The sequence below is a fragment of the Vulpes lagopus genome, chromosome 11 (genome assembly GCF_018345385.1).
Source record: "Vulpes lagopus strain Blue_001 chromosome 11, ASM1834538v1, whole genome shotgun sequence".
In the NCBI taxonomy this organism is placed as follows: Eukaryota; Metazoa; Chordata; class Mammalia; order Carnivora; family Canidae; genus Vulpes; species Vulpes lagopus.
Genome location: NC_054834.1, coordinates 71,247,645 through 71,273,878, shown reverse-complemented (window position 1 = coordinate 71,273,878; position 26,234 = coordinate 71,247,645). Strand labels below are relative to the sequence as shown.

The following is a 26,234-nucleotide window of genomic DNA, read 5'->3' as shown; positions in this document are numbered from 1 at the left end:
ACAGAGCAGCTGCTCAGAGACAACAGCACGCACACACCAAGGAGGCGAGGCTCCAAGTGTATTTTAGTAAAATGGCGTAAAAGAAAGCAGAAGGGGGGAGCCGGCATGATTCCGCCACAGTTGTTTAACAAAAACATAATCATTAGCAACCAGGACAATGAGTCCTCATATTTATTTTATGTTCTGTTAGGGAACAGCTAGTAACTCCTTTGGAAGCTGGCTCTTTGTTGCTTATTAATATTACGGATTACAATTGTGTTAATAGAGTCATTTGCCTATATTTTTAAATGTTCTAAAGATAACAAAATACAGTCTATTTTGGAAGAACCGACCATGCCTGTTGTGATATCTTGCAGAGGCTTCGTATGCACTGTGACAAACGGACCTTCTGTTTAATAGTGGGACTCCGCGAGCTCCTGTCCCGATGGCTCTAACCGGAGCCACCCAGAGCCCAGGGTGACAGCTCCCACCCCTCCTTTGTCTCCCAAGGAACTTGCTCCCAGCTGGGTGAAAGCAGGTCACAGAAGTGGCCTCCTCTCCTGTTCAAAGAGCCCAGAGGTTCTGCTGATCCCTCCTTCTGCTGGTCACAGCACCCCAACTGTCCTTAGGAGATTATCTGTGCATACTTACCTGCCCAAAGCCCAGCAAGTCACACTTCCGAAGCACATCCCCCTCACCCTCCTCACCCCGGTTTACCAATTGGTTCTGGGGTGCGCCTACAATGACTCAGGTCAACCCAACCTGAGCCAATCCCCGATGTTTGCCAAGCAGGCAGGAAAGACATGTTCTCTCTATGCTGGACTTGGACTCAGGAGGATGTAAGCCCAGAGCGATGAGGGACCATCCTGAGAAGTAAGCTGGCCAAAGAATAAAGCTGTCATGGAGTAGTCAGTGCCTGAAGATGGAAAGTTTGTTGCCGGAGGGGGGTGGGGGCGCCATCGTTTGAACACATGGATCCAGCTATGCCTGAAGTCAGAACCCTGGGCTTTTCAATTATGTAAGATAATAATTCCCTTTTTGGAGGGAAGAGGGTGTTAGAGGAGGCTCTGGGGTTTATCACCTCCAATTAAAAGAGTGATCATGAACAGAGCATGCCCTGAGCTGGGATGGGACATGGAGAAGCTCTAGGTTACTAGTTCAAAATCAGGTTTCCACCCCAACTCTGCCACGAGCCCGGTGTTCAATTCTCAGCAACCAGGAGCCTAGACTTTCTTCTGCAGAGAGAGGTCTGAACCCTGAACCTGGGTTTTCCCAAACTGGGCCTAGAGACCCCCAGTCTTCCCGGGGGCAGCTCAAGTCTTAGAGGAACCTTTTATTCTGTCCTTCCATTTAGGTGATGCCCTAAAAATGACCCTATGCTTCTTTCTAAGAACAAAGCTGCTCTACTCCAGTTGTCCACATTTTCGTAGACAATTGCAGTTTTTATAATCTGATTTTTTTTTTAATGTGAGATTCTCCCTCTTTTAAGTCACCCACACATTGCTGAAGCAGGAGAGACCCTGGTCCAAAGCCTGTGGCTACAACTCATAGGCTGTGCAACCCTGGACACGTTGCTCAATGTCTCTGGGCCCGTGTTCCCTTACGTGCTAACTAGGAATGATGGCATTTAGCTTGTGGGACTGTTTTGAGGTTAGAAATGTCCAGTCCAGGGGCTGGAGTAAGATCAGTGTCATGGTGTTCCTTGGTGGACCTCCTGTATGGACCAAGCCCACAAACCCCATGATGCCCACCTCCAGCACACATGTGTGAAATCCCCCCACCCAGTCACCCTGAAGGAATTGGGTGACCTGGGCTTTTTAACTAGGTTAAGCTAGGTTAACTAAGTTAGGGGGATTTTGCAGACAAAGGGTCACTGCTACCCCAAATCAGCAAGGCAGGGTTTTTCAAGTGTAGGTGTCCCTATACATTTATTTCTATAAGAAGCTCTTCAAATCACCCTTTAAATGGGAAGCCAGCATTCCCTGTCGGAGGTAGAAGGTGCATTTGCATTAAATAAGGCAGAAAGAGGCTGATGGGGTCACAGTTGAGTTGGTGTGCTGCCTGCAGGAGGCCCTGTGCCCATGCCTGCCTTTTCCATGGTGAGGAGACGACTACTGACCAGGAGAGCCATGTGGAAAGGTCGGTCCCTGGCCTCCCAGGGAAAAGCTTGGCCATGGTCTAGGAACAGACATGGCAAATGTGTATTGCTGAGAATGCTTTCTTATAGAATATATAAAGAGTGACCAGAAATCAATAAGAAAAAAGCAACCCTAAGAAAAACAGGCAAAAGACCTAAGCTGACACTTGACCAAAGAATGCAAATAAATGGCCAATAAACATACAGAAAGGGTTCTCACACTCGGAATTAATGAGGGAAACACAAACTAAGTCCGGTGTTAATGGGGCATGGGTCTGGGGCCACAGCATGGGTCTGGGGCCACAGCAGAAACAGTCTGCCATTAGCATCACCACCACTATCACCACCATCAGCGGCATTACCATCACTATCACCACCACCACCACCACCATCAACACAACACCACTGTCAGCAGATGTGGACACACCACTGCCAGGGACTAAAAGTCCATGCTCCCTAATGCATCTGTCAAAGCCCTATCCTCAATGGGATAGTATTTGGAGGTGGGGCATTTGGGAGATAATTTGGGTCAGAGGAGGTCATGAGGGTGGGGTCTCCATGATGGATTAATGCCCTCATGAGAAAAGAGACCAGAGAGCTCAACCATGTGAGGACACAGCAAGAAGGTGGCCGTCTGCAAGCCAGGAGGCTAACCATGCTGGCACCACGACCTCAGACTTCCAGCCTCCAGAACTGTAAGAAATTAATGTCTGCTGTTTAAGCTGCCCCATCTGTGGTACTTGTTACAGCAGCACACGCAGACTAATATGGCCACTTAGGACATGGCTGAAGCATCTAGAAAGATGGAGGACACACCTACGCCTAAGCACCATCCTTCCTGTGATACAAGGAAAAAAAGTGCAAACATGTTTAGCCCAGGGGAGAGGGACTGCATCAACTCTGTTCATGACAGCCCCAGGCTGTAGATGACCCACGTGGCCACCCATGGCAGGACAGATGGACAAAACCAAATGAACAAACTAATAGTGAAATGGTACCCCGAGCTCCTCATACAACGCACACATCACAAACAGACGTTAGGAGAGAAACCAGACACCACACAACACACATATTGTTTGATTCCATTTATGAATGGTTCAAAAAAGGTCAAAACTAAGCTACAATGTTTAGGGACGCAAGGTAAACAAGAAGAACTATTACGAAATAAGGAATTGAATGGCATGCAAGTCAGGGTGGGGCTAGCAGTGGGGAGAGATGGTTCTGTTGAGAAGAGGCACATGAGGGGCTTCGGGGATGCTGGTTTCATGGGGTGGGGGTGTTGTTTTACAGCCTTTTGCTAAGCGACACATTATGGTTTGTGAGCTCCTCTCTGTGTTTGCTATATTTCATGCACAAAAATTAGAAACACAAAGATCATGCAAGCACCAGACCGAAAACTGAGACATACAGAGGCGAAATAATTTTTCTCAAGGGTACCCAGTGTTAAGTGTCTCTGCACCAAGAGGAGAACTTGAGGAAAGAAGTGAAATCTCAGGAAATGGAAGAGGCAGTCCAGGAGCTTCCCAGGAAGGAGGGTGAAGCTGGGCAGTGGAGTAAGTGAGCACATTCCATCTGTGGCCAGAGCAGTAGGATTCATCAAGCCGGACCATCAGATCTGATGACTATCATTCCTTTGTCACTTCCTTACAGCTTCTATCACCACCACCATCAACTGCATCACCATTATCCTCATTGCTACCACCATCAGCAATGTCACTACCACTATCACCACCATCAACACAACACCAGCGTCAGCAGCATTACCACCACCATCACCACCAGCAGCAGCAGCATCACCACCACCACCACCATCAACAAACCACTTTCAGCAGGAGCAGCAGCAGCAGCAGCACCACCATCACCATCAACAGCATCACCACCACTATCACCACGAATACCAACATCAGTGTCAGCAACATCATCACCGTCACCACCACCAGCATTGCCATTATAACCACATCACCATCACCAGCATTGCTACCATTATCAGCAGTACCACCACCATCAGCAAGATCATCACCACTGGGAGGGAATATAATCGTCACTATGATCACTACTATCCCCACCACTACCATTACCATCATCACCACCACTACCACTAGCATCAACCTAACGGGCATCACCACCATGATCACCACAGCCACCAGCTTTACCACCACCCATGACCACCAAATCTCAACACCTCAGGGGGTGGCTGATTCCCTGGAAACACTCCAGCCTGATGGATGAAGGGAACAGACTCTCAGGTCGGCCACTTAGTAACTGTGCACCTCTGAGCAAGTCACTCACTGTCTCCATCCTTCACCTGTAAAATGGGGGAGGGACACTAACATGTCCCCACTTCCTGAGTGTACTGTGAAGATCACATGCATTACCTGCAAAAGCTAAGCTGAGAGGTGAGGGGATGGTCCTGGGGACAGGGGTCAGGACATGTGCTCTCAAAGGCTGGAACAATGCTGCCCGGCTCTGCAGTGTACAGGTGTGACTAGCACCAGCACAGTCTCAGGAAATGCTGGGTGAGCTGAACGCAGCTGCCCGAAGAATGCAGACGGATCCTAGCAGTGGATTAGCGTTAGGCCTTAAGGATGCATCAGGAATTAAGAACACGCTGTCCTACACCCGAGGTATAGACCACCCAGCTCCGTGGCCTTCGGGTGACCAGAATCTAGCTGGGGACAGTGGTTGTTCATGCCACTTTGTCATCTTATTCTAAATGAGTGGGCCTGTCAGACCGTCCAGGCCTTTGAGCAGCTAGGACACCATTTGCTTGGTAGTGACTTGGTTTTGTCATTTTCACAAACGGGGGGTCCTGGCTCCACAGTTTCTGCTTACACATGAGTTGTGCCACTGGAAATTACACAAGCATGCATTTGCTTTCCATAACCTGACTCATCAAACAGCTCCAGGTGATGATTTTGGACACATCGGTTTCGTACTCGAGATCTGCCATGGGGGAAATGCCTTATCACCTCTCATGTGTGGAATTCTGTGGAGAAAAGACCAGGCCACTGTCCAACCTGACAGCCTGGATTTATGGATGGGGATGTGATGCAAGTGGAGGGGCAGCCATGGTCCCTGCAGGGGGGAGGCGGGTGCTGTCCTTCCCTCTGTCCACAGTGTGGGTGGGTCATGGTGACGATCAGTGTTGATCTGGCCAGAGTGCAGCACCCAGCTATCATCATGCCCTCGCCCAGGTGTTGCTGGAAAGGTGTTCTATAGCCACGGCTCACAGAACTTACAACTAGCTGACTCTGAGTACAGGGGATTTTCCTGGACAGTGTGTGGGTGAGCCTCCTCCAATCAGTTGATGGCAAACAGGCTTCATGAAGAAATCCTGCCTCATGACTACAGCCTGAGCTCCTGCCCAAGGCTCCAGCCTGCCAGCCTGCCCTGGGGATCTCAGACGTGCCAGCACCCACAATCACCAGAGCCAATTCCTTACTATGAATCTGTTAATATGTACATATATCTGTATCTGTGCCCACATCCAGGTCCCTCTGTCCCTATCCTACTGAGGGTCAGTCGCTAGCAGTGGCTCCTGGCCAGGGACCATAAGGCTGATGTGGTGTCCAGGTCACAGGGCTGGTCCTTGATACTGGGAACAGGGGAACAGAGAGGAAATGCTGTGTGTCCCTTCTGAGCCAGAGGCCCCTAAGGCCCTTGAAAATAGTGAAGTCACAGCAGGACGGAAAAGACACGTAGCTGGCATGAAGCTGCTGAAGTTATGGGCTTATTTGTTACAGCAGCTGACCTCACCCCAACTAACACATCTGGCTGGAAAGTCTCTATCCTTAAGAGGCCTGCATGCTAGGAGCACAAGGGAGGGACACGCACATAATCCCGGAATCACCATGTCCATCACTCCAACAGGAAGGGTGGCACCGTGCACAGTGTTAGGAGTTCCAAAGAGCAGGTCACAGCCCAGCCTGGTGCACTCCTGGGTGCTGAGGTGGGGGCATTTGTGTGTAAATCGAAGAGGATGGCCCCAGGAAGGAAAGCCTATTGGAAACTGTGACGTCGCCAAAAACACATGGTCCTAAGACATGAGAACCAAGTTTCAAAGAGCAAGGGTTTCCAGCACTGAAGACACAGCTCCCAACCTCTCCATGCCACTGAGTGAACCATGTCATCAGCAAACCCACTTGTGACCCCGGGGCCACCATCTCATTCAACTGCCGGCTGCCCGTGGCCCCTAACGTTTGTCACTAGGTGATGGAAAATCACTTAGCAGTGCCCCGAGCTGCCTTCTGTGTGCTGTGAGCATCTTGAATCATTCACCTATTTCATTTAATGCACAAGAGTGAGATTTGCCGGCTAAATACTCACTTTGTGATGTAGAGACCTGGGGCTCCCCAGAGAGAGGGAGTTTGCGAGGCCCACACCAGGCTGACTTTGCGCAGAGCGAGCTTCCTGGATGGAAATGCGTGGAATGGATTTTGTACCATCTCTGGATTCTATGCATATTCTAGGTCTGCCAACTTCTGACATTTAAAAATGGGGGGGGGGGATGTGCTCTACAAAAAGTGCTGATCATGAAAACAAATAGGTAATAACTGGAAATTTATTTAAAACTTTAAAAACTGGGACGCCTGGGTGGCTCAGTGGTTGAGTGTCTGCCTTTGGCTCAGGGCATGATCCGGGGTCCTGGGTTCGAGTCCTGCTTCAGGATCCCTACTCAGGGGGGAGCCTGCTTCTCCCTCTGCCTGGTGTCTCTGCCTCTCTCTCTATGTCTCTCATGAATAAATAAAATAAAATCTTAAAAAATTTTTTTTAAACTTTCTACTCATTCAAGATGCAGTTGGAAAACAGAAAGTCAAGTCACAAGACTCGGGAAAGTAGCTGTAACCTGTAGCCGACAAAGGGCTGACAACAGAGTGCACCGGGAACCCCCAAAATCAGGAGCAGCAAGAGAAGCAGCCCAACTAAAGATGGATAAAGATGTGCCCAGATACTCTGAAAGCCACTGACCACATGGAAGCCACGCACGATGATCCTCCTCAGAAGCATGCAGGTGACGCCCACAGGTGACGCCCACAGGGCGACACCGGCCATACCCACAGGGTGGCTACCCCTTAAGAGACTGGTGACAGCAGACATCGGCCAGGACAGGGGCTGCTAGAGTCCCCACACACCAGCAGAGCTCCCGGGATTGCCGAATGGATGCTTCCTACAAAATGAAATGCACTCCTCCTGCCCTGTGACTTTGCAGGCACACACCCAGCAATGTCCCCAGGATGAATGAAACCACATTTTGCCAAAATGCACACTGAACTGTGCTCACAATGGGTGCATTTTACCGCATGTAAGTCATACCTCTACAAAGGATCTGTAAATACGGCCCCATGGTACTAAGTCACAATCTGAGGATGCCCAAGGCAAGCAGAGCCTGGGAGCCAGGCCAGAACGTCTCTCACCCTAAAATCCAGCTCCAGGTCTGCTCCCTGCATCCCCCCACTGCCCACTAGCATGGGTCACATGGATGCCACCTCCTCTGACCCGCAGCCTAAGTCATAGCAGAGCTATTGTGTTCATAATTTACCATCTCTGGTGGAGGGAGGGTAGCCCCCCCAAAAGGTACCCACATCTTAATGCCCAGCACCTCACACAGAAAAAGGAAATAAGGTGGTAAATCAGCCCACCTTTACCCGGCTTATCCAGGCGGCCCAGCCTGACACACGCATCCTAACATGTGGGGAAGGGGCAGGAGGCACTCCAAGAAATGCAGCATAACAGACCCAGCCCCCACTCCGACGTTGGCCACAAGGGCCACTAGCCTAGCATGTTGTAGCATCCAAAACCTGGAGAAAAGAGCTTCCAGAAAGGACCACAGCCCTGCCGACACTGGGACCCATGAGACCCACACCAGGGTCCTGATTTCAGGACCACAATATAATGAATTTGTGAGGTTGAAGCCACCGATTTTGTGGCCATTTGTTACAGCACAAGTAACTCCAGCTCCCAAGATCCTTACGGGCAGCACGAAACTATGCTGTCTCGGGCTCAGGCCCCGCGAGCTGCCAGGGGCCAGGAGGAACTCGGGAAACGTGCGCAGGGTGATCACACAGTGTGCCATGTTCTAGGGCCTGGCACAGTCGCTTGGGGTCAGGGACTGGCCTGCCTGTTCCCACGTCCCCTAGGACGCACGGGGAGCCCCCAGATCTGGCTGGGAGTGTTGAACTCTGGGCTGAGCACCACCCTGGGTAGCAGACTCCAACTTTATGAAAAGGACACCATCCTGCAGTGTTGCAGGAGCAAGGAGATCCTTCTAGGAATGTCTGACACAGCCGGCGGCTTCCCCAGGATAAACACACTCAAGCCGCTGCCCCCGGGAAGCCCCTCCAGAGGGGACCATCAGCCTGGATGAGATGGACTGTGCCCACCTGCTGCCTGGAGGTCTTCCCTGGGTAAGTGGGGAAGCGCTGGCAGGTGGGTGGGGAGGGCCCGCAGCGGGAGAGGGGAGGAGGGGGGCCAAGTGCTCCTGCCTTTTGCTACCTCTCTCCAGTAAGCCAGGACTTTCTGGAGGATGCAGGGAGCAGGAAGGCCCAGGTGACCCATGCATGAAGTCACCCTGGGCTGCCGCAGCCAGGCATGACAATGCCAGCAACGCCTGGTACCCATGTGCCTGAGTCTTTCTAAGGAAAGAGTGTGTGTCAGGAAGCCAGGGGCACTGAAGCCATATAGCAGGGGAGGGAGGCAGGGATGGCGGGATTTCCCTCCCCATCAGGAGGACGGAGGATGAGGATGCGGGTGGGCCAGGCAGGCACTGCGGGCCAGCAGGTCCCGCTTGTACCAGGAGCTCAGGATATGCATCGCCACACTCAGGAAAGCACGCTTCCACCTACGGGCTGCCCACTGACCTGCTCAGCCGCCTTCCCCAGAGGAGCACATTCCAACCTTCCCTTTCAAACCTAAGTTTACGACGTCTCTTACCTCAACGCCCCTACCATACAAGGAACGTCATGGTTTCCTCTGGTGTTTGAAGCTGAGCCGAGATTGAACAGTGGGAAGCTTAGCACAAACTGACACCCCTCTGAAATCAAGTTCTCAGAAAGGGAACCAGCTGAGCATCCCTGATAAAGAGTCTGCAAAGTCAGCGGTGTGGGGGGGTGGGGGGTACCCAGCCGACTGGGAGACACCACCATGCTTTCCAGAGCACGTGTCTTCACGACACCTCATCTCCCAGCGGTGCTGACCCTGGCAGACCTGACCACGGGGCCATGGGGCCACCAGTCCGCACAGGCAGATGCAGCAAAGCCACGGGCTGCAAGTGAGCGTGGCCGCTCCAGACGTGGGCACCTCCTGTCTGGGGTCCTACCCAACGCTGGCAGAGAGCACACACCGACCCGGTTCCTCGTGGAGGACAGTTAGTGCTTCGCTTTTCCCCAGGCACCCTATTTCCTCTCAGTGCCATTTTGTATAAATGATCTCCTCTTAACATTTTAATCAATTCACTCTTTTGGCAATCAACTTTAAAGCGGTTTTCAGCAAAGGCTATATTTGGAGTTCTGAGAGACGCCGAAATGATTTTCCTTCGCGAACACCAACCTCTTCTGAGCAGTGTTCATCGACACATCGAACTGTGTGGTTTGGAGGGAGGGCACGGGAAGGCCCTCTGATGACCTCATGTATGACATCACGATGGGCGATTGATAACCAGGCTTCCAGATTTAATCGGCCCACAAGAGGCCCTTTCTGATGGCTAGAACGAATGATCCGAGTTTTCTGGAACGTGTACTGAGCAGCCCCTTAACTAAAAGCTTCCGCACCGTCTTGCAACCTATTTCTGGTTTGGATAAGACCCAGAGGAACTGAATCAACCTGTTTCGATGACAGAGAGAAAGAAGTCCTTGCTTTGAAGCATGGACTCTCTGCAGCCAGGCACACCGGGCCCGGAGGACATGGAGACGCGAGGCTCGCCTCTCCGCCTTACCTGCCTGGCTGTCCTTGGGCCTGCACTGCACCTCCTCCACGCACTCGGCCGGGAACCACCCGATGTGGCCGCGGGCACTGCCTTCCCAGAAGCCTCCTTCACCGATGCTCAGCACTAGAGAGAAGAAGGGAAGCTGTTAGCGGGCGGGCTCATGGGGTCTGGGGTTGAGCGTGAGGAGAGCAGGCCCGGCACTGTCCACCAAGCCTGCACAGCGAGAGGCTCTGGGCCATCTGCCGCTGTCCACGCTTCCTTCAGCTGTGGACAAGCAGACCTGGTACAGTGTCCCTCGGAGAGGACAGTGCCCAGGGCGTGGACACCAGAATCACCGGGTCCCTTCTCTCCTTACAATGCAAGTGCTGGCGTCCTGGCATCTTTCTCTGACACCACAAGCCATGCGACTACTTTGCCCCTCTCTTGGTGTCTCGGCTGAGACAGGAGAGGGGAACCCTAAGTCCCCACCGTCAATTATGTCAAGTGTCTACAAGTGGGGGACAGGTCACCTCTATGGACAGAAGGAACGATGAGGTCATGTCTGCCTCCTCCAAGCTGGGGAAGGGGTCATCCAAGGGGTCTGCACTGTCCTTAGTGAGAGGCTATCTGCTGAGCCCACAGTCTGTGGCCAGGAGCCCTGGAGAGAGGCCAGCAGCTGGAGCCCTGTGCCTTTGGTGAGTCAACCTACCGGTGAAGGGCCTATAGATCACTCAGGTGCTGGCACGGGACAGGGGCTTGCCAATCCCCCGAGAGAGAAGGGTGGCAGCCTGTCTATGGGGCGGAGGGACACTGCAGAGTAAAAATGTGAAGACAGGGAGTTTCAAGCACGGCTGGCAGTATTTCCTCCAAAAACTGCTGTTGCCCCTTAGACTCCAAGGAGCCCAGGTGGCAAGGATGCACCTTAGTTTCCCCAAAAGAATTCGGATCTGAGAGGGTCATCTCGGATGGAGCACTGCCTTGCAACAAAAGGAGGCTGGGTACCCGCCCGTATGCTGGACAGGCCAAAGCCACACGTCTGGGTCACACCTCATCTATGGGACATGCAGGAAAGCTTCCGGTTCCCTCATGTGTTGGAGCTCGGTACTATTCAGAGCTTCCATGTGTGAGGCAGAGGCATGCAGCTCCGTGTGGAGCTCTGTCCCTGCTCACGGCTTCTCTCCAGGCGGCCCACCAGGGAGTCAGAGAAGACACACTACAGTTTCGTGTGTAATGGGTACCAGGTGACACTTCTGAGCAAGTTCTTGTTATTCTAAGACCAGCGGAGGAGAGGAAAGGCTGAGAGGCCCTGCATGCTGGGGCAGTTTCAGCTCTGTGAGGAGAGGGGGACACAGGAGGACATGCCCCGGATGCCGGGAAGAGGCCAGGGAGGGCCCGAGGACACCCTCTGTGCCTCGTGAGTGAGCGCTAGCTGGTGGTCCTCTTGGCACAGGTGGGAGGAGCAGGGGTGCACAGGAGGGGGTGCGGGGAGGACTCTGGGTCCCGTCTGGGATATATTAGGCTGTCAGCAGGATAGGCCCCCTCTGCCCTTAAGGAGCTGCGAGCAAGTCCTGCAGCCATGTATGCCGGGGCCACTGGCTACACATCTGGGCTTGCATGCTTGGGTTTTTGTCTGCCCCTCTGCTCAGGGCACACCTGTGACCAGGTGAGAAAGGGTGTTCCTTGGGAGAGAAGGGGGAGCTAGGTTGGGCTTACCCATAAATTGCTGATTAAAGGCCCTGAGAAGTAGACATTCTGCACGGATGATCTCGCCCTCTACAAGCCCACACACTTGCTGAGGCCACAGCTGAGGCAAAGCGGTCGGAGAGGTCCAGCTGTCCACTAACTGGCCGCTATGCCAGGCCTCTCCCCTCGAGAGACACACGGCCCTGCCTTGTACGTGGGAACCCAGTAGCTGCTGGTGGCTGGATGAGCTGTGCAGTCACCAGGCTTGGGCTGGACGGTCACTGCAGAAGGCCCCACCCCCTGTGCCAAGCTCCGCCCCATCCCTATCTCGGTCACTGAGGAAGGACCCTACCTGAGTGCCCAGAGAGAGTCAGGGCCCACCCAGGGAGCTGGTGGTTATTGGCAGGACCCCAGGGCCTTCCTGCCTGCAGCCAGGACTCCACTCCCCTGGAAGAGGTGAGCTCGGTCTCCCCAGAAATCCTGCTAGATTTCCTGCCCCTACCAGCCAGGAACCCAGGCCTTTTGCTTCTGTTGTGCACCCTATGAGGTCCAGGGGAGACAATTCCCCTAGCTCGCCGCCAGCTGCTTGTCTCCAAGAGCCACTGGCCAGGCAGCCAGGATGCCAGGGGCTGCATAGCACAGCCAGGAGGAAGGGGACGCTGGCCAGTGTAATGGGCTGGACGGCAACTGCCAGTGGCCTGCATGGCCCACCCGGCAGTCTTCAGGACAGAAGCCCTTTGCAGCCATCCTTTGAGGTGCAAGTTGGGGAGCTGGCCTCCATCATTTCTGCTCTCGGTGGGAGACAGGCCCAGCTCCCTGCAGTCCCGGAATACAGAGGGAGCAGTTGGGACAAAGCAGGGAGAGGTGGGACCAGTGTGGGCTCGGGGTCCAGACCAACTAGATCTGTAGCCCCAAGCACCCCGTAATCAGCTGTGGGAGACTGGGAGTTCTTCACCACAGGTATTGCATCTGCAAGACAGGTGCTCGGGCCGAATTATGGCCCAAATTCCTGTGTTGGAGCCCTGACCCTGAGCACCTCGGAATAGGGTTCTACTTGGAGATCAGGTCTTTGAAGAGGTGATTAAGGTAACATGAGGTCACCAAGGAGGTCCTGATCCAGTGTGACTGGGGTCCCTACAGGAAGAGGGCATCAGGACACAGACACACATGGAGAGACGACCCCGTGAGGACCCAGGGAGAGCACGGCTGTCCACACACACACAGAGAGGCTCCAGGAGGACATGCCTGCCCACACCTGGACCTCGGGTGTTGGCCTCCAGGACTGGCGGACGGTGAATCCTGTCATTCAAGCTGCCCAGACTAAGAGACTTTGTGACACCTGAGCAAACTGATGCCTTTGGCCCACAGTTTCTACGAAGGTCACACGTAAAACCATATATGACACACCCAGGAGTCTGCACAGTAAACAGTAGGGGCTCACTGATGGTTTCCACTCCTCTGTTACTATCACTGACATGGAGCTCTCACATATGAAGTGACCGGCCAGTGTCACTAGGCAGGCTCCTCAGGCACCTGCCAGGCTGGCCTGAAGCCCCTCGTGGGCCTGGGGGTACAGGGCACAGTGGGCCTCCAAGGAATCAAAGTCCAGGGCTGTGGGCCGAGACTTAGCCCATTTCAGAGTTGGGCCACGCGGGGAGCCCCAGGTGGTATGTTGGGGGCCACAGGGTGGGCCTCTGACTTCACATAAGCCATTGGCCTCCCTGGGCTTGGGCTGACCGCGCGTCACTACCCAGTGGTACTCATTCAAGAGCTACTGGATGCAGCAGGTCTGGGGGGGCCTGCCCTTCCCAGCTTTCTCAGAATAGTGGCTGTTCCTAGAGGTGGGTCTCCTGGGGGGCTGGGGGAAGGTGGCCTGGCCCCTCAGCTCTGCCAGGAGCCGGGTGTCCCCGGGGCACCTCCAGCACGCCCTCCACAGCCGTGGCACAGGGGATGCGCCAGGAAGATGCATGGCCGCAGCGGCAGCACAAGCACAGACAGCAGCCCGGGGGCCCCAGGCACTCAGCAACACATTTCTGTCGCCGGCTGCCTGGGGCCCTGTGTGAGGGCCAGGGCGGAGCCGCCAGCCAACCCGTCTGCAGAGGCAGCGTCCTTGTCGCGGGGACACCTGGAAACCGCTCACACACAGGGGAGAAAGCCTACCCTGTGATGCATTCTGGGGCTAAAATTAAAGTTGCAGGTCATAGGAATGTCTACATTTATAACTTGGATGTTTATGATTTGAAAGTTGACAAGAATATCGCAGTAAAATAGGGACAGCACGGGGGCTTCTGCTTATAGGTGTGATGGGCATGGCCCCGCCGGACACCAGGGAAGGCAGCTGTGAACCCTGAGTGCAGTGGGAAACGGGCCGGAATGTGCGGAGGGGCGGACAGGCCTGGTGGGATGCCTGCTGGCCTGCAAGAGGGGAGGTGGAGCGGAGAACTCCTGTCCATGGCCTGGAACCTGCACTTGGTCCACAAAGCAGGGCTGCCGGTGGAGGGAGGGGCCTTCAGGGAAGACCATCAGTCTGAGCAGTTTGAAGGACAAAGTCGGGAACACATGTACCCTGGAGGGTGTCCCCACAGGGGGAAGGAGGCCGAGAGGGGCCAGCAGACAGCTTCACCACGTCCCTCATGGACCGTGTGCCTCTAGAGCAGACACGGAGCAGCTCAGCTGGACTCCAGATCTCAGCTGGCCCGGAACTGTCACCCAGGCAACCCACCAAAATGGAAGAAAACTAACCGAGGCCAGGATGGCCACAACCTAACTTGCCCAATGTCCAGGATGCAATAGAGGATCACCAGACACATGAAGACCCAGGAGGATAGAGCCTGTTCTCACAAGAGGGGAGAAAAATGAACAAGCCCAGCCCAAGTTGGCCCTGACAGTAGGCTAGCAGACGGGGGCCTCGGTGTGCTGACCCCACATGCCAGAGACCTAGCCCGGCACAGGCTCTCAGGGAGCAAGAAACCACAACAGACAGGTGGGAAGTCTAACCAAAAAAAGAAATGATTAAAAAAAAAAAAAAAAAAACATGGAAACTCTTAAGAGTTTAAACACGTGACTTCTCGGATCCCTGGGTGGCTCAGTGGTTGAGTGCCTGCCTTCAGCTCAGGGCGTGATCTTGGAGTCCCGGGATCGAGTCCCACATCGGGCTCCCTGCGTGGAGTCTGCTTCTTCCTCTGCCTGTGTTTCTGCCTCTCTGTGTCTCTCATGAACAAATAAATAAAATCTTTTTAAAAATAAATAAACACATGACTTCTGAAATTAAAACATTTGCAAAATGGACTTAATAAGTGAAGGGAACATTGTGCAGGAAAGAGTATTGGAAATAGATCGATAGAGGTGATCTAAGGTGAAGACAAACACCAGAAAGAACAGGAACAGAGCCCCTGGGACTGGCGCATGCTACCAGATGGCCAAGTATGCGTGCGGCTGGACGACCAAGAGGAGCCAGGAGAGAACAGGGCTCCACCTGTCATCAGAAACTTGCAAAGCCCAGCAGGGTAGCACGGGGCACAGGGAAGAGCGCTGGGTTACACACCAGCCCAGGCCGGGTGGTGACAAGGTGGGGCAGGCGGCATGTGGCCCTGGCCTGCCGACCTTGAAGGGGCATACCATTCATCGCCTGCCATGCATTTTCTGGAAACCTGTCCTCTGGGGACAGGGCCCTTGCATGGCCGGTCACGCGTGCTGCACCCTTTCTTGCCCTAGCTGGTGGGTTCAGATGCCCCCATGCCACCTGCAGCCCACGCCTGGGGCTCTCCTGTGTCCTCGCAGGGCCTCAACACCACAGGGCCAGGCTACACCCCGGCATACCTCCTGTACATGCCCTACCTATACCCATCTTCCCTAACGGCCTTGCATCCCTGAACTCCCTGCTCAGAAACCACCGCTGGCTCCCCAGGACCCTGGGAACAAAGTCTAGCTCCGTGGCCTGGTGCGCAGAGAGCCCTTCAAAGCTTTTCAAGCACATTTCCCAGGGTTCTGCTTTGGGAACCCTTCCATCCGACCCAGTGGACCTCCGTCCCAGGAACGCTGCAGGCTCCAGGCTGTGCTGGACGGTCCACCCAGACTCCCTTCCCGACTCCCAACAAGACAGGCTCAGATCCGACCTGTGCGAGGTGCCCTCCCCGTGTCACTTCTTCCAGGGGCCCTCCATGCCTTCCTGGGGATAAAGGAGCTCCGCCTCTCTCCCCCGCACTTTCCGCGATGGACTCTCATTCCAGATGGGTGTGCTCCTTCCCTAGAAGACACGGCGATGGCTGCCAAGCCCAGTCTGCTCCCAGTTCTGCCTGCCTGGGCTCCGGGTGTCCCTCAGGGGCCCTGGGAAGCAGTGCCTCAGACGCCAACACCCCAACAGGGCTGGTCAACTGGGGCCCTGGCCCCAGAAGCAGGGTGGACACTGACCTTTGACCCTGTCACCACGGTGAAGGGGGATCTCGCCGTCGACCTGAGGGTGGTATGGCTTGACGACGACGAAGAGCCTTCCTGGCACCGCGCTGTACAACTTCCGCTTGGGCTCCGGGTACTCGAAGGCCGACAGCGCATCCCTGCTGGCGCCAGGCGGGAAAGCCGGCCTGAAAGGGAGGGGCAGACAGAGGGAGAGGGTCACATCCTGAGACGGGGCACGTCACACCCCGGCCCGCAGCCCACCCCACCCCACCACGCTGGGCTGTGAGCAGACCCCGTGGGAGTCCCTGATTCCAGACGGGGTAAGACATGAAGATGCGTGGGGACAGCGTCCGGGGATAAGAGACTCAGGGAGCTCCAGCACCTCACTTCTGGGAGCCCTCCCCAGAGAACAGATAGAGCAGAGTCTCCAACACGTTCGCACACGCTGTCCACAGCAGCACTGCTCCCAACAGCCGAGACGGACATGACCCAAGGATCCGGCCAAGGACAAACGGATAAACACAGTGTGGTCCATCCCCACAGTGGACTACGATCCAGCCTTAAAGAGAAGGACATTCTGACACCTGCCACAACATGGATGAATCCTGAGGACATCAACTCAGTGAAAGAAGCCAGTCAGCCAAGGGAGGTAGGTGTTCCTGGTGTGATTCCACTGATGGCAGAAACCTGGAGCCACATTCCTAAGTAGGACGGTGTACGGTGGTCACAGGGCCGGGGGAGGGCTGGGGTCAGTGTCTCCTGGGGACAGAGAGTGGACGGTGGTCACAGGGGGAGGGACAGGGTCCATGTCTCTGGAGGATGGAGCCTCTGGGATGATGGACAGTACTGGAGATGGATGGTGGGGATGGCTGCACAACAGTGTGAATGTGCTTTAGTAACACAGAACTGTGTGCTCAAACACGGTCAAATTTATAATTGTATGTTATGTGTACTTTAGCACAACTCTTAGAAAAATAAAAATCAGTGGGCTCCTGGGTGGCTCAGTGGGTCAAACGTCTGACTCTTGGTTTCAGCTCAGGTGGTGATCTCAGGGTCCTGGCATGGAGCCCCGCGTTGGGCTCCGTGCTGAGCAAGGAGCCTGCCTAGGACTCTCTCCCCTCTGCCTCTCTTCCCCGTGCACCTGCAGACCTGTGTGTATTCTCTCTCTAATAAATCTATTAATCTTTAAAAAAGACCCCAGTGATGCAGAAATTGGGGGCATACCCTGGGTCTCTGGCATTTTACTGGCTCCGCTGTGCCTCCCAGCTCCTCTGGGTGAGAAAATTGCACCATCGTGAAGAGGTCTGGTGATCACAGGAGTGGCTGCCCCAGCTGCCCTGGCCTTGCTAACTTCTCACCAGAAGTGGGTCCACCTTCTTGTTTTACGTTATTTCACAAAGAGCAAATGTCCTCAGGCCAAGGTCCAAGACACACCCCAGCCGGCCCTACAAGGGCTATGCGTGCGCCAGGGCACATTCACAAAGGGGTCACGCGGTTTCCATGAGGATGTCCCTGCACCATTGTGACAGGTGACCAGAGCCCGCCATGTCTGGGCAGGGGAAAGAGAGCACGCCCACCCTCGTCCTAACCAGGGACAGTCCCGGGTGTCATGCTGGCTTGTCTTCCTGTGTTGGGAGCTGCAGAGAAAGTACCTGGATGGCTCTGGGCATGGATTTCAATCTGGGGAATGACACCTGGGTCTCAGGAGGGGCCTGCTCGAGTCGGAAACTCATGACCATGGAGGGTAGGGTCCCCAAGTAAGGCTCTCCTCTCGACCGCAGATACTGTGGCCTGGGAGTCTGCGGATGGGCCCTTGAGGTTTCTGTGAGGAAGAAGTTTTCACCTGTGGGCAGGGGCTGCTTCGGAACAGGCCTGTAGGGAGGATTTCGGAAGCTGACACAACCACTCGCTCATGGGAGTTGATGTGAACGCTCCGTGTTCCTTTTGTCCCATGCTCTACCCATATCTGTACCCTCGGTAAATGATACCTGCTGTTGCCTGGGCTTGGACAAGCTCACAGAGTGTGACGGTGCCATGTTGTGTACCTCCCACTTTCCAGTTCGCTGTCATGATTGTGGGAGTTAGCCAGGAGGGCCTGTGTCTACACATGTGGAGCTGGAGGCCATGACACGCGCCATGTCTACCCTGACCTCTACAAGCATGATGTGGACAAACACTGACCTGACCCCAGGGGCCAGAGCCCACCCTAATGCACATAGGACACTGGGTGGGCAGGACACTGGTCTGGTCACATGAGATTTTCTGGGTACCCACTTGGGCTCCAAAAGAGAGAGGTCATCTTCTGTCCTCATGCTCTGCTCTTCCTCCCCCCCAGAGACTTCTACAACCACGTTTAAGCCACAGATGGAGGTCACAGGTGGCCTTGCTTAGTGGCCCTACATTACCTCCTTGCCCAGAAGCTACAAATTGATGTGCACAGACAAGAAAATCCACTTTGGGCCTCGTCCCAAAGAGCCAGATGTTCCCTGGGATGGATGTCATGCATCTTCAGGCAAGCCAGGATGACATCTGGAGCAGGTGACATCTGCAAGAGGCATGCTGTGTGACCGCTGTGGTCTAAGGTAACATCCTGGCAAGCCAGTGGACTCACAGAGAGGAAGGGCAGTCTGGGTCACCTGCCTGTCGTGGGAAAGAAGGCAGGAAAAGCAGAACAGCCCGCCAGGTTCCCACCTGAGAGGACACCGCCAGCCTCCTGTGGCACCTGCCTATGCTCAGGGATGATTCATTCATTCAATCTACCCCTCATTTAAGCCAAACTCAGGGCTGGTTTGGCCCAGGATTGAGAGCTAAGAGGAGAGTAGTGGGTTGGGCATGGGGGTGCGGTGCTCCTCTTTGACTTCTAGGCAGGGGAAGTGGGTCTTGAGGACCAAGGGGACCCAGTTTCTCTGCAATAGACAAACTGGCCCTGGGGCCACTCCACCTGGACCCACACAAAGTAAAAGAGGCTTGGGGTAGGCAGCAAGGAGCGGGCTTGGAAAAGATACTACACACCAGGGTCCTCAGTGGTGGAATAGTCCTTGATGCACGGGCCATGTCTACAGTGTGTGATGGCGGGGTAGGACCCCAAGCTGGGGCTGCAGGAGGATATGAGGGGATAGAGGTGAAGAGCTGCCTGCAGGTACTCCTCCCTGGCTTTCTCCCCCTGTTCTGGATTCTTCCCAGAAAGCAGGTCCCCACCCGCTGCCCCTTTCTCTCCTGAATTGGTTCCGGTTTGGGCAGCATTGGAATGCTTGGGACCCGATGCAGAGCCACCATGCCTCCTGCAGGGTCTTGGAGAATCCAGGTGGGGAGTCTCTTCCCCGGGGACCCCACCTCCCATCAGGCGCACTGAGGAGGGTTCAGACCACTCTGGGCTACACGCTCCCATTTCCCATCTGTGGTTCACATAGGGAGATGCTCATCTGGCCTCGGCTTTCCTGAATGCCAGCTCCCAGCACCTGCTCTTTGGAGTGAGCCAGGGTGAGGGTGTGAGAGGGAGCTCCAGTGGGGTCCCTGACGGGCCCTCCTCCCCTACTTAGAGAGGTCTCCGGGCTGTCCTCCCACAGCGCCCTCTCCTGGGGACGGGGCGACAGGACTGCCACCTGTGCTGTGTCCCCCTGTGCTGTGGGAGGGCCATGGTCCCAGGGACCACCTCTGAAAAGGTTTCCCTGAGGAAGCACCACTGGGTCCTTGCCAGGAACACATCCTGGCCCGACAGTGGGGTTAGCATCGAGGCCAGACTCTTGGCCTGTGAGACCCTGCATGACAGGCTCCACCCAGCGCCCCACTTCATCTCCTGCTCTCCCCAAGCTCCTCTCTGAATTTCAGCTCTACTCATGTCCCTTCATCCAAACTGGACTCTGGCCAGTTCTTTGTGGCCACGGCTGCCTGTTGATCATGATTCTCTTCCAGAATAGATCATTCATGTAATGATCTATTACACGTGCTTATTTTATTATCTGATTTTAAGATAAGGACGGGGACCACATCCGGCTTGTTCCCTGCCAGGAATCCCATGCCCAGCACACAGCAGGCCCTCAGCTGACTGCACCTGTGTTGCCACTCACAGACCTTTTTGCTTTGGGTCTCCACCTACTGGGTCACCATGGGGTGTGGCCCATGCCTTGCACCCAGCTGTAGGCATCCACGACTGGCACCCCTGCCCCCGAGCTCTGGAGCTGAGTTGACAATGTAGAAACGGCGCCTGGGTGCAGACACTCCCGGAACGGGCATCTGCCCAGGCTCCTCCTTAAACACCAGTTGCCATCTCAAAAGCCTGCTTTCCATCCAATAAGACCATTGATGAGAATGTTGGTTGAAATCCTCAGATGTTTGGACGTGAGCTCAGGGGCAGGTTGGGCTGGGAGTGTTTTCTTAGAAGGCACGACTGTACCACCTCCAGCTCTGGAGCCTGTTTTCAATGTGGTACGCGGTGCAGGAAAACAGAAATTTCCATCTTAGCACGCTTTTGAGGCATCAGAGCCATTGAGATCTCGTGTTCAGATATTCTTAAAGCATTAGTCCTTCACAACCCATTTTGAAAGGCCAGTTGGAGAGGAAAACCATTAGTAGGCTTGGTACCTATTTATTTTTGGGTGGAAACAAAGGCCACAAGCAGAGCTGCTGTTAAACGGGACATTCCCACAGCAGGGCTGGAACGTTAAAAGGGTGAGCAGCAGGATTGATTAACCTGGGCCTGATTCGAATGCCCGACGGTATTTACCACCTTAGCCTTGCGGTGCTTGTGGACTTAGCACATCAGCGCCCTTCCCTCCGTGCTGTGGACCTTGGGGGGCCGGCACTTCCCCCCCATGTGCAGCCAGCAGGTTGAGGGACCGTGATGTGTCATCACTCTGGGACTTGGGGAGAGAGCGTCACCTGAGCCACACTTTGGGATCCTGGGGAAAAGGGAGTTTATAGTAGGATTTGTAGACCCTTTTTCTTCATTGGCTTTCACTCCCCATCCCCGACTTGAATACAAGCTCCTCGAAGGCTGTGTTGTTTGAGGCTTTATCCCAAGTACCTAACAGTGCTTGACACAAACCAGGTGCTCATTCACCATCTGTTGGATGCATGAAGGAAAAGTTGGATGGGTAGGTGGGTGGCTGGGTGGATTGGAGAACGGAGTGAAGCATGGGTGGGTGAAGAAGGGGTGGATGGATGGATGGTTATATAGAAAGGATGAATGGATAGAAGGGATGGAGAAGGAGAGGAGGAAGGACGTGCTGTTGATATTTCAACTGGGTTGAAAAGTTGGGTTAGAGCACAGCTTCTTCTACCCAAAGTTATGATGACAGGAAGGAGAGGAATGAGCTATGAAAAGAGAGAACAGTTAAAGCACCTGGCGAAGCACCTCCCCCCTCACACGTGTGCATACACTCGCACACACCACATACCACATATGCTTGCTTGTTCCTTGGTCACAGAACAGAGTTATACACTCATGACCTTGTCTATATGCTGAGAACCTTGTATGTCCTCCTAAAACTATTATATATGGTTTCATGTCCATTTTCTATTTTTAGCTTAACTTTGTATGGGGGTGATGGTATCTATCCATCTACTGCTCCATTCACCCATCCATCCATTCATTAACGCACCCACCCACCTATACATCCATCCACCTAACCATCCACCCATCCACCCATCAACCTATCCACCCATCCACTCAATCATCTACTCTTATCCATCCATTCATCTATCCATTTTCCCATCCTACATTTATCCATCTATCCACCCACATCCAGATATCCATCCATCCATCCATCCACCCATCTAGCCTCATCCACCTGCTTACCCACATCTATTTATTCATCTTTCCATTTATCCATCCATCTGTCCATCTATCCATCTATTAATTTTACCACTTATCCAAACTTCATATTCACTTATTCACCCAAATTTCACAAGGACCCCACCAGATGCCCAGCTAACCACTTACTACAGATGTTAGACAAGTGAATTAACCTCTTGCAGCCTATTTCTCCATCTTTTAAGAGGGGACGATCCATAGTGACTGGAGAATGAGTCAACAGGAACTACACTTCGCAGGTGTTAAGTGAACATTAGCACCATTGCCAGTCCTTGCTTTTACTGGAACGGGTAACAGGCTGCCTGTGTGAGCCAGCTGTTTCCAGCTGGCACCAGAGTGTGTGTCACTGGGCAGAGAAGTCAAAGTGAACACAGCTCCAATCTGGGGAGCTGTGTTTCTTGAGACATTTTGCAGATGGTCAGTTCCCTAACCCATCAATCCATGCCTGGAAAGGCTTTGCCAAAGAACAGGAGAAAATTAGCTCCTGTAGACCAGAGTGCATGCATGGTTCTAAGCACCAGCAGTGATGTGCAATCCCCCACAACAGCTAAAGCATCTTCTCATTCCATGTTAATTTGAGCCTCCCCAAAGCCCCATTTTATAGATGAGAAGATGGAGGTTCCACAAAGAGTGATCCAGACAGAGATACAGAGCTGATCTCATATCCTGGCTCCTTGACTCTAGCCCAGGGCTCCCTGTGGGCTCCCTGCTCCATGCAGTGACAAGCCCTGAGAGGGAAGGTGTCTTATCCTCACAATGTCCTGTTTTATGCACTGTGTCCCATAGCACCAGGAGCCAGCACCCCACCATGGCTCAGGGTTGGGAGTGCCAACCCCTCTCGGGAAAGGAAGCACAGGGGGCCATGCTGGGGCACCTCCATCCTGCCAGCACAGTGAGGATGGTCTGAAGTTCCCTACCCCAAACTGTCAACATTTCCCTTGTGTTCCATCCAAGAACAGCCAGATGGAATTCCAACCACGTTGTTTTGGTATGAGAGCTAAATCACTGAATTCTCAATATCAGAAAATTGGTGGCTGGTTGTGGGGTGACGTGGATGAGTGAACTGAGCCATTTCCTAGCTATTCTGGGTAGGCAGGAACCTGCCAGACCTGGGGACCTACTAAAATTGGGCTGTCCCCAGGTTCCTGGCTCACTCGGGATGGGTGGGAGGACAGTGTTGCCAGCTTGGTGCTCTGGTGAGGAGGGTAGCACGCCCAACCCAAGAGCTCCCAAGATCTTGTCATTCGCAGACTGTTGTCTCTTCAGTGTTAAAGCTCAGACCCTACCTCACCCCCAGTACTGTCAGCATCATCCCTCTCTCTGCCCTGGAGCCAGGAAGATGGGCATGAAGCCACAGCGCCCACTGCTCTGTGCACTATGGCCCCAGCATGGACTCTGGGCTCTGCCCTGCTTCTGTTACTCCAGAAATAGCACCTCACACTCCACAGCTCCCCGCCCCCATGGGGTCATGAGAAGAGATCTGGGGATGGATGGTCATCAGGATGTCCCCTCCCACTGGCCGCAGTGACACTAGCTGGGGCACCAGCATGAGCCAGGACGTTTGTGGACTGGACAACTGAGAGGCACCAAGCACCAGCTTCGTGCAGTTGCTCCAACACTCCCCATGGAGACCCAGGCCACTGGAGTTGGGTTTCTGCCCATTTGCAAGCCCAAGACCACCCCTGGCTCCAAGAAGAAGGTGGGGATGGGGAAAACACCAGGCACTCCTGAGTGATGGGTAACAGCTCTGTGTCTCCTGGCTCATACTTCCCACTGTCTGCTCCAGTCACACGGGACCCCTTGCCCCCACCCTGATGTCCAGCCAGCCCACCTCCTTCCTCACTTTGGAATCTTTGCTTCTCTATGGAACCCCCCCCACATGCCCTACGGAGCTCTGGGGGCTCTGTTGGGGGTGCCTGTGGCTCCGTGTCCTCAACTACACCAACCCTGGGAGCTCCCACCCCTCCTATCCTCACTTTTGGTTGGGGACATAGCATTCGCTTCCGCATGGTGAGTACCCAGCACACAGGAGACTGGTAATACAAGACCTTGTGCAACCAATGAGAGAGCAGAGTCTGAATGTTCCCAAACATGGAAGGAGAGAGAGCGCCAGGTGAGGGGTCACTCGTGAAGTGCCATGAGATTGATTCGTCAGCAGCCAAGATGCACCTGCTCCCCCAGGGTGGGTCCCCCTGGCCTGGCCCTACCTCCCCACCAGGTGACAAATGTAAACCCAGGAGTCCCACTGTTCCTTGATCCCTACTCCTGACATCCTGGTGACCTGCCATTAGCTCCCCAGGTCAGGCAGCAGCAGGCCAGCCAGAGAACCACCCCGACTCTGAGCCTGGGCCTGGGCCTGGCAGTGCCCCCCTGACCCTGACTGTACCCCTGCCCTGCCCCCACTGTGAGCTGCAGCCCACCCTACTCTCTCTGGGTCATCACAGGCACAGGAAGGGATCAGCCATTGCACTGAGTTCTCACTGCGGAAACCAGTCCCTGCTCCTCTAGGGGAGCAAAGCTTTGGTTGGCATGTCCCCAGGAAGCAGGGAGAAGGCTTGCACAGGCGGGCAGAGACTCAAGCCAGAGTGCCCCACGGTGCCCCTTCACACCCACAACCTGAAAAGATGGGAGCTCTGTCCCCAGGAAGGGGTGTGCAGAGCCAGGTGGATTCCCACCACCCCAGAACCTCCCAGGACCCCCCCGGAAGGGGGTGCGGTCTCTGATTTCTGAAGTCTGTGGCTCCATTCCAAAGGTTCCATTCTGTGAGCAAACCTGCTCCGGGATTTGAGGCCCTTGTACCGGGCTGGCATTCCTCACCAGGGACTATTCAAGGGGCAGATTGGTCATACTGATGTCACCTTCTACCAGAGGGGCCACGGCACAGGCTTAAAGCTGGCCCACTGCCCCAACACCTGGAACCCCCTCGGATGTCTGAATCCCCCACGCGGGGGCTGCTGGCCAATCTACCATCTTATCTACCAAACCCCCAGCACCTGCATCGCCTCGGCTTCCCGTGGCCAGGTTCAGGGAAATGAAGGTAACCTTCATACAAGACGTTGCCGAGCCCCCACCAGGTTCTGCCCAACAGCTCAGGCTCAGGGGAACGCCGTCAGCCCGCCACGGGTTACATGAATCTCTCCTGCACCCAAAAGCACGGGTTTTCCCCATCAAGCTGAGCTAAATCCACCCAAAAGATGCACCCTTGATAAGAGGATGGCTAGAATGCTTTCTCGTGCTGGGGCCAGGGCAGCCTGCTGGGTCACTGGAGGGGTCCTGCCAAGACTCAGGCTTCTCCTCTCTGCATTCAGCTGCTGGGCAGCAGGGCAGCGGGGCAGCAGTCTTGGGGTCCTTTGGGACCTGGACCAGCTACGCCAGTGGGCCACAAGGGGGTGCCATCGTAGGCAGGTGCTGCAGGTACCTGGGCTCTGACCTCTGCGGACCTTTCACCTCTTTGCCTGGCACTCGGGTCAGCTGGCGATGGCAAACCAGCTTCACGGAGGAGGCTGACCATGCCCACAGCACAGAGCCCAGCCAGGCAGAGAGCCAGGCAGGGACTTGGGCGGCTGGGGAGACCCTGGTGCCTCCCAACCCTAGTCATCAAGTCGGCCACACTCATGTGCCCATCCTGTTCCTGGCTGGGGTTTCTGGGGCTTCAGCTCAGCACTTAGGTGAACAGGCTTTGCCTGATTGTGGTGCTAAGTATCCAGCACTCCCTGCCAGGAGCGACAGGGAGAAGAGGGGTTGGGGTGGGTGTGTTGAGCCAGAGGACAAATCCTCCTTGTGTTAGGACGCTGAGTCTCCCTCTACTGCACCAACATGGCTCTGCTTCTCTTGCCTTCTTAGCTGGAGCTGTTGCCTGGACAGTGACACCTGACGCCCCACCATGGCCAAAGGGTCCTTTCTCAGTGGTCCTGACAACCAAGGGCCGCTACTGGGAAGCCCACTGTGAGCCAGGCACAGCCTTAGAACCTGAGGTTGACGGTTATTGAATTCAACTCAATCCTCCTCCCAAACTATCAGCTCCATTCACGTAGGAGAAAACCTGGTGCAGAATGGTCAGGTGTCTTGTGTAGCCACACCGCAGGTAGGAGTGGAGCTGAATACAACCTGGAGGTTTGGGTGCGGGGCTGTTGGGACACCTATCTGCAGAGATAGCATCTGTAGGTGGAGGGGTGTGTGGGGGCAGGGCTGGGGCCTCCTAACCCTACCCCGGGTTTGAGAGACCAAGGGAGGGCTCTCAGGGCACCCTGGACCATACAGAGGCTGGCAGCCACTGTCATCCTTGCAAGGACCCCACACGTAGTGCCCAGCCAGGGTCCGTCTGCCTT

The 26,234-nt window shown here is 54.6% G+C and overlaps 1 protein-coding gene across 6 annotated transcripts in view; it reads right to left on the bottom strand.

Moving 5' to 3' along the window:
- The window catches only part of SHANK2 (SH3 and multiple ankyrin repeat domains 2), a 509,567-nt gene that overhangs the window by 248,612 nt on the left and 234,721 nt on the right, over positions 1–26,234 (bottom strand). For all 6 annotated transcript variants that reach the window (XM_041774022.1, XM_041774021.1, XM_041774024.1 and 3 more), the window contains 2 exons: positions 16,110–16,279; positions 10,047–10,160 (listed from right to left, as the gene is read on the bottom strand). In XM_041774022.1, the coding sequence (XP_041629956.1) occupies positions 10,047–10,160; positions 16,110–16,279 (284 nt within the window). The remainder of the gene's footprint in view (positions 1–10,046; positions 10,161–16,109; positions 16,280–26,234) is intronic.